The 8836-nt window shown below is 46.7% G+C and overlaps 1 protein-coding gene across 1 annotated transcript; it reads left to right on the top strand.

Moving 5' to 3' along the window:
• The first annotated feature begins 7850 nt into the window (after nt 1–7850).
• LOC143099905 (protein FAM237A-like) lies at nt 7851–8675 on the top strand. The gene is made up of 2 exons (XM_076262815.1): nt 7851–8238; nt 8414–8675. Exons 1-2 carry the CDS (start codon nt 7851–7853, stop codon nt 8569–8571), a joined length of 546 nt encoding a protein of 181 aa, XP_076118930.1. The 3' UTR covers nt 8572–8675.
• The last annotated feature ends 161 nt before the right edge of the window (nt 8676–8836 follow it).

Below are 8836 nucleotides of genomic sequence, written 5' to 3'. Positions count from 1 at the left end.
TGGATGGTCTTAGAGGGGCCTTCATGGCCTTCTGGGCTGATTACATAGACTGGTCGATCTGCCCGAGGTTGGGCTACTACCACCCAGACATCCGGGCCCCAACGCGGTGCCAGCTTGCCCTTTGCACGTCTGCGAAAATTCCTTGGGAGGACTCGTTCCCCTGGCAGAAGCAAATCCACCTTGGCCCGTCGATCATACCTTTGTTGGTCCCTCTGTTGTCGCCTCTGTGCATTTGCCTTCACCGTAGTGTAGGCTTGTGTCAGAGTTCTATGGTGTTGCTTCACCCAATCAGACAGGGAGTACCTTGGTACAGGAGGGGGTAAGGTTACAACCCAGTCCACTGGGAGGCGCGCATGCCGACCGAAGACAATGAAGTGGGGAGTCATACCAGTCGAGCCATGAATGGTGTTATTATAAGCCTGTAATAGTGCAGGGAGTTTCTGAGGCCAGTGGTTCTGTTCATCCTTCGAAAGAGAACTAAGGAGAGACAGCAAGGTTTGGTTAAATCTCTCGCACGCACCATTACCTTGGGGGTGGTAAGGGGTGGTTTGAGACTGTCTGCATCCGTACAGCTGGCACAGTTGTTCCATTATTGCTGACTGGAAGGCCCCACCGCGGTCAGAGAGGATCCTTTCCGGGCACCCCATCACCTGGATCACGGCACTGTACAGGGCTTTGGCTGTGGTGGTCGCGGACTGGTCCTTTGTCGGGACTGCAAAGGCATACTTGGAGAAGAGGTCAGTCATGACTAATATGTAAGGGAAAGGGTCTCCTGGCCTTCCCAGTGACAAGTAGTCTATTCCCACTACCTCAAAGGGGTAGGATGTGGAAATAGGTGCTAGGGGGGCTCTCACCTCAGGTCCAGGCTTCTGTCGAAGACAACGAGGACAGGCCGCCGTCCAGGTCTCCACACTCTTCAGCATGCTGGGCCAAAAGAACTGTCTCCTTAAAACTGAGAAGACTTTCTCTGCTCCTTGATGTCCCAAGCTTTCGTGATACTGTTGCCGAAAGCTCCCTCGCTTCTTGCTCTGGGACTAACACTTGCCAGTATACTTCGCCAGTCCTTGGGTCGGTGCAGCGTCGTTGGAGTTGGTTACCACAAATGGTAATCCGTTCCCACTCGAGCAGGAGTCTCTTTACCTGTTGAGGGGCCCCTTGCCGTTCCTGGGATGATGGGAGAGTGTTCGCAGCCTTCCAAGTCCAGAGGAGCTGCAACCCTGGGTCCTGAGACTGGCAGTTATACCACCGGTCTGGTGTCTGATGGGTGTCCTCTGCAGGCGGGCCCAAAACAGCTGGTTCCGCCACCACCCTTACCACAGCATCGATACGCTCGCCTGGCAACCTGGAAAGGGCATCAGCATTTGTGTTAGTTCTACCAGGGCGAAACTTGATGCTATACTTGTAGTTAGCCAGCTGGTTCACCCAACGTTGCTCCGCAGCCCCCAGGTTGGCGGTGGCTAGGTGTTCGAGCGGACTGTTGTCTGTAAAAACGTCTATGGTGGCCCCCCATAGGTAGTCCTTGAACTTCTCTGTTATGGCCCATTTCAGAGCCAAAAGTTGTGAAAATGTGCAAAAGCAGCAAGTTGTGAAAATCCATGAATAAACCTCCTATAATACCCCACGAAGCCCAGAAAGGAACGCACCTGTTTGACGGTTTGTGGGACAGGCCATTCACTCACCACAGCTGTCTTCTGAGGGTCAGGTGCTACTCCCTGGTTACTGATGACATGGCCCAAGTAGGTTACTTGTTGCTGAAACAACTTGCACTTCCTTGGCTGAACTTCAGGCCATGCTCATGCAACTTCTGAAATACCTGTTCCAAGTGATGAAGATGGCTGTCAAAGCCAGGGGAGAAGACGACCACATCATCCAAATAAATTAATAGGAAGTCATGCACCATGGACCCCAAACACCTCTGCATGAGCCTCTGGAATGTTGCTAGTGCATTACACAGGCCAAAAGGCATGCGGTCAAATTCATAGAGGCCCGTGGGGGTGGTAAATGCGGTCTTCTGGCGGTCTTGGGGGTCCATTTCAACTTGCCAGTATCCACTAGCGAGGTCGAGTGTGGAATACCATTGCGCCTTCTTCAGCCCGGTGAGGGACTCTTCGATGCGAGGTAGTGGATAAGCATCCTTATGCGTAACTGCATTCAGCTTACGATAGTCCACACAAAACCTCCAACTGCCATCTTTCTTTTTAACCAGGACCACTGGGGCGGCCCATGGACTGGAACTTTCACAGACCACTCCACTGTCCAGCATGCCCTGGAGAAGGGTCCTCAGTTCCGAATAAAGGCTCAGGGGAACAGGGCGGTAACGCTCTCGACAGGGTGGGGCAGTCCCTGTGGGTATCTGATGCTGTACTGCATTGGTTCTGCCAAAGTCATCGTCATGTGATGCAAACACGCAGCTCCACGTCTCTAACAGCTGCAGAAGGCATTGGTGTTGATCTGGGTTCAGGCCATCTCCCTCAATGGCAAAGACAGGATGGGGGTCTGTATGGGTAGATGGTTCAGAGGGGTTAGTCCAGAGGAGTCAGGCTGGACCACTAGATCCTGTCCCATTTGAACATCACACTCATCAATCTGTGTTACCTTAGCCAATGGCCGGCGCAGTGGGACCTCTACTGGATAAGGATTTGGGTTGCACACTCTCATTGGCAGCTTACCTCCACTCACCACCACTAGGGACCGTGCTACATACCATTCCCCATCCTGGTCCTCAAGGGGTTCTATTAATGCATTATGGACTGTCTTGGGAGCTCCTTCCTGAAGTTGAGCCCAAACCACCATCTCGGACTCAGAGGGGATTACCACTGGTGGCTGTCGGGGCAGTCGAAAGGGGATGGTAGGGCCTTCTGCTATCACCCTCTGGCAAATGGAGAATGCTTGTTCCCAAACTCGACCTGCTACAGGTGACACAAGGGACTTAAAAGCTGCCAACCCAGGATGCTTACCCTTGGCCAACTCATCCCAACAGTGTGCAATTACATTCATGCCTAGAATGGCATGCTCTACATCCATCTACAACCATCTTCAACCACCACCATCCCCTTCTGTGGAACTCGAACACCCCAAACAGCAAAATCAATGACTGCATAGCCGACATAGGGTATCTGCAATCCATTAGCGGCTCGTAAGGTAAGCCATTATGTATCGTTATGGGCACAATTCATGTCAATATCACCAAAATATTTTCTAAAGAAGGCTTTACTCACCAGGGTGACTTGGGAGCCGGTGTCAAGGACACAAGGGATCATTTTTCCATTAGCCTCTACCTCGACATGTGGACATTCTCCAACAATCTGGGACTTGGTGGTCATTCCGGCAGAGTGGGCGACAGTCCCTGCCACACGCCCCTCTGTGGCAGGGGGCGCTAAAAACCCAAAGTCGACCTCTGGATATGCCCCACTCCTCCACAGTCCCTGCATATTGGCCTCCCCTGAGCATCCCATTGGAAGGACCCACTGCCTGGTAGTGTCTGTTGAGGTCTTGGTCGTACAAAACCGGTGGATGGCTGGGGTGGAGCAGTAGATAGGTGAGGGACAGTGGACTGACTGGCCATTAGGGGGGCAGGTGATAACTGTTTACGGAGTTCCTCAACAATAGAGGTACTCAAACCCTTCAGTTGTTCTGCCACTTCTTTCCGCAGTTCTGCCTGTAGTTCACTTTTCAGTTGGCTCAGGTCAGGTGTGTCACATTTCGAGGTGTTGACTGGTGTGGCAGCTGCTGTGGGTGTCATGGCCCTTCTGACCCAGGTGTGGTCTTCTCCATGTTGCTGCTCTTGCTCAAGAGCTACGGCCTCTGTGCAGATGGCGGCAAACGTCAACTGTGGATTGCGGCGCATCTGACAATGGATCTCTTGCTGGATTGGGCCTGGTCTTAAGTTCAAGGTGAACTGGTCTAACAGGTACTCACCCTCTTCTTCTTGAGTTGGTTCACGCCCCTGCCAGTCGAAGTAGAGTTCTCGCAATTTCAAGATAAGACTCCACTCCCTCAACCGGACCTTGCCTGCAGCTGAAAAACCTGGACCGTCGTTGGGCTTTACTTCCCCCATCACTATACTTCTTCTGTAGGGTGTCCAGCAGTGTCTTAGGGTTGGCCTTCTCCTCTGCCTTAAATAACCGTGCCTGGCGCCTCGCCTCACCATCTAGAGCTGCCAACAGAAAATCCACCTCTTGTTGTGTAGTTAACCCCTGGGCCCTCAGCATAGCTTCTACCTGAGTCCTCCATGAGCTAAATTTCCCCCTCTCCCCACTGAAACGAGGTATCCATGGGCCCCCCATAAACCATGGTACCAACAAATGGGGTACTCCCTGGCTACCCCCACCAGCTGCAGTCCCTTCTGCCTCTAGATTAGCTGCACTACCAGAAGGGTTAGACATGGCTGTTGTGTTCTGCTGCTGGAATCCTGCCGACTACGCCAGTAAAATGTCACCTATAATACAACAATTGGGTTCCATGGAACTATTTATTTGTTTCTGATTGGCCGAGAGACGTTCCATGAGTTGGAATATCCCTGGACATTTCAACTCAGACTTTGCACAGCTAATAATAAATCACTCCGCGATACAATGCGAAGATTTGACACAATGTTCTCATCCCAGCTTATATTTTAAGCAATGGGTTACTCCTTAGCAAACCATAACAAAACAGTGCTTCACCACATCTGTGGATTAAGCCACACAGTCAACTTAATGTAAGTAAGATAAACGAGGATGCTAATTGTTCTCAGCATTGTGTATAATATGATTTTCACTTGGAGGAGATTTGTAGATAACTAACGTTAGCATAGTTAGCTAACCGCTGCTAACGTGCTAGCATCATCACGTCAGGCTGTGCACAGCAGTGTAACATTTATTCACCATAAATTAATAAAGTTGAGTGGTTCTGCAATATAGGCTATGTTTCCGTTTTTTTGCAGTACCATGTCCCTTACATGACATGGCCCAGTGTCCTTGTAACATGCATGCAGCAAACCTAGATATGAATGTGATTTCAGCCCGACTTTCAACATTTCTTTCAAGAAGACACGTAAACCACAAAGACCCGTAAAGGTAACGAGGGATCTGGAATATTGGTTACCTAGCAACCAAGAGCTGTCTATTGAAAAGGGAACTATTTTGATGTGTAAGAACAATGTCAAAATTAACATTTTTAAACAATATTGGGGTGTTTTCAGATTATTTAGTTTGTGGTAGAATTGTTGTATAAAAGCAATATAGCACTCGTGATCGTGGGGTTGGTCATGGATATTCCCACGGCTGTTGTTGCCTGCGCCACCTGCGGAAATATCCATGACCAACCCCACTCTCACTCGTGCTATATTGCTTAAGTGGCCAACGGTTAGTAATCAATGGCACTGGCCCCAGCAGCAGAAACCCAACAGACAGCCACGTTTCATACAAAAATACACTTTATTAACTGACAAACACTGTAAAATACCGGTACTTTGAGAATTAAAATAGTTCTCAATCAATGTCTCTGAAATCTTGTAGTCCGAGATAAGGCTCAATGGTGGGAGTGGCTCCTCCGTAGCTCACTCCGGCTGTCCTCTTTCCAAGTAGTCAAATGGGCACGCCCAGGGGGTCACGGCAGTCGTCGTGGGCGCGTTGGACTCGGGGGCCACCAGATGGAGGGGCAGAGGAGACAATAATAGCGAGCGTTGAGTGAGGTTCAAGGGTAGCCACGCAGTCTTCAGGGCAGCACCGGCCACTGGGACCACAGGACATGCAAGCCAGAGGCTAAAAGAGAGGACCAAGGATGACCACCGGCACCACAGAAACAATAAGCACGTTCACATACACACACAGGTAGTTATAGTTACGGCTCTTTAAGCTGCCATAGCGAGCGTGGAATTCAGCTGCGATGCAACCAACGTCCAAGGAAAGGAGGGCTGGGAACCTGGGCTTCTGGATGGGGGGTTTAGACACAGTAGCAAACACTTAGGCACAGCAAAGGAGCACAGGAGGCAACAATAGCACTCACCCTTTGCGGAGTGATAGAGAGCGTTGACAGCAGGGCGACGGCAGACGGCAGCGGGCGACGGGCAGCGGGGCAAGTGGTGCTCTTGATCCGGCAGACCTGTTTACACACACACTAAACAACACATCATACACTGCACACAATAAGGCCCTAATGTCTTTGCTAATATGGCAACAAAGAACTAAGTCACCTGTGACACACTTAGTTCATTAAACCCTTCTTATGCGTTATGGTTTGTATAATATTATTTTATTTCCATTAGGTTGTTGATTAATTTGACATTGTTGTTTATTATTGATATTCTCCTTAATGTAGTCTTACCATGTTATTGCTTTTATATTATTGATTGAATGGACATTATTGTTTATTATTGCTTTTTCCCCTCATTTTCATTTTTTAGTTAATTAGGCTATTGATTGAATTGACATTGTTGTTTATTATTGCTATTCTCCTTATTATAGTCTGACCAACATTTTAATTTGTAACCCTGTTAAATGTAAGTATTAGGCTATGTTGTTTTGTATTTGTATGTCGCTTTGGACAAAACCCTAACCATGTCCCTTTGTGGGCTAGTTGGGCCCCTTCATTGCTGCTTGCAGCATTTTTTACAGCATTGCAGATTTACATTCTACCACATGAAGTTTATCAGAATCCCCTGTCTTCCTGTGTAGTAGTAGGCTACTGAAAGGGTACTAAGGGAACTCTACACAACATACAACATTTCATTCACAATTTTCCTATTGATGTGACATTTTCAGTCATGACTGAAAGACTGACAGCCTTGTGTGCCACACTTAACGATGGCCTCTCCCCACGACAGCGATTAAATTCACGATCACTGACTCGTGACATTTTGATAAAAGCACAAGACGCACGTAGAGTAGCCTACTAGCCTTTAATAACACTTTTCTGCATTGCATCTAAAACCGGAAACCTTGCCATGTTCTGCTGAGGTCAAGTGAATTCATATTTCTCTGACGTCAAATTCTTATACCAATGGCCCATTATGTAGACCCTAAAACGGCAAAAACACATATGATTAAACTGATAATGTGTCAAAAACAATAACAACATTGTATCCATGTTAGGTTTCCATTCCCATAAGCCCATGACAATGAAAGAAAAGATCACTTTTTGTTCAAACGTTCGGGGTCATTAAAATGTAATAAATGATAATAAAAAAATGTCTTCTATAAACAATCGCACATCATTATTAGGCCTAATGAAGCATATAGGCTACTGAATATTAGGACGAACCTTGGGTTAAGTCAACAGGTTGAATTAACAATCACTCAGGCTAGCAATTTTTACAGTGAATATGTTCGTTTTATAATTTATCTAATAACATATGTTAGGCCTAATGTCCAGAGCAAAGCAAATACGAGTGTTCGGATGATCATCTGGCCAACCCCCTAGTTCAAGATTGACGTCGCACACTGCAGGAGAGATGGAAAACATTTTCTGTAACAGCATTAATTTCGAACCATCCTCAAGGTAAGACCGCACATTATTTCGAATAAACTTTTCATGCTTTCTAAGTAGGGTCTCTGATTTAATAGTCTGATTTCTATTCATAACCAAACATTACCCTAGGCCTATTGTGTGTGATGTGAACAATGTTTACAATATTTCATTTATAGATTTGAAATGAAATAGTATTTTGTAGGTTATTTTCTGTATCCTATATATTGTGGCATATGCTTTTCATTTAATCAATTTGAATATCAGGCTATGAGTTGTGACTATGCACGAATTCCAACACACAATAGTCCACTTGCTGTCATTTTGACATGGTTTTATGAAATAAGGACAGAAAAAATAAGAGATTAATATTTACAGCAGCCTATATATCTGTGTCATGGCAGATGGACAATTTCTTCTTCATTATTCGACTGGCCGTGGCTCTATTGGTTGGCTGCGCCTGCACAGCGCCTCTGCAAGCCCAGAGACCGGGCCAGGTCGACCCTTTAACCCTGAACCGGGTCGATCCTCAGTGCTGGGACTCGTCCACTGTCCTGGTCTTAGAAATGCGCACTCCGAGGATCGCAGATAACGTTCCAGCCTTTTGGGAACTCATGGTCTTCTTGAAATCCTCTGATAATCAAAAACACGGTGATTTATTCTGGGACCTCGCACAGATATTCTGGGACATTTACGTGGATTGTGTTTTATCCAGAACCCATGGACTTGGTCGTCGCCAGTTGCCCCGGCCCCAGCAGCACATCACTACACTGCGCTCGCTGTTTACTGACCGTATGTTATTCTCTTTACATGGGATTTCTGTTGTTGTGGCGTGTGAATATAATTTTCTAATAATTACTTGCTACACTTTATCTATGTCTGTCCAAGGATGACACTTCCAGCATAGGTTAATATCGTAGCCTATGTGTTTGTAGTGATTAAAAAAAACCTCTGTTTTACCCCTCAGAGTCCGTCGTCCAAGATACACGAGCTAACTACTCTAAATTCCAGAGGTTCAGTCAAGGCTGGCTCAGGATCAAAATACAGGGGATTCAACCTGACCGTTCATCTAGCAATCTCGACTATGAAGACCTCCCGGTTATAGGCTACTCCTCAAATCAATAGATTAGGCATCTTTATTTCGACTGTTTGTCTGTCTGTTTAATGTTAAATTATGTTGGGTTATGGGTGTCAGTGTGTAGTAGACAGTTTGGTATTGTGCTTTTTAAATTGTCCATGCTTAATAGGTTTACATTCATTTGACATTGCTGTATGTTGACCTTATGGGTTATTCCTTAATAAAAATGTTTTTACATTTCGAGTACAAATCTTGCTTCCTTACTTGCAGACTATAGTGTCTTCATATCTAGGCCTATTCTTGATATTAATA

Source organism: Alosa pseudoharengus, unplaced genomic scaffold, assembly GCF_046254945.1.
Source record: "Alosa pseudoharengus isolate Yale_2024_CS ecotype anadromous, Long Island Sound unplaced genomic scaffold, YU_APseudo_1.1 YU_APseudo_1.1_scf_3, whole genome shotgun sequence".
Lineage (NCBI taxonomy): Eukaryota > Metazoa > Chordata > Actinopteri > Clupeiformes > Clupeidae > Alosa > Alosa pseudoharengus.
Note: the sequence above shows the minus strand (reverse complement) of the source record. Positions and strands in the feature narration are given on the sequence as shown.

Excerpts from the sequence above, each read along its gene's own strand:
- LOC143099905 (XM_076262815.1), top strand. The coding sequence starts at position 7,851 with ATGGACAATTTCTTCTTCATTATTCGACTGGCCGTGGCTCTATTGGTT. Across the intron at positions 8,239-8,413 it reads GCGCTCGCTGTTTACTGACC|AGTCCGTCGTCCAAGATACA; the intron begins GTATGTTATTCT and ends TTTACCCCTCAG.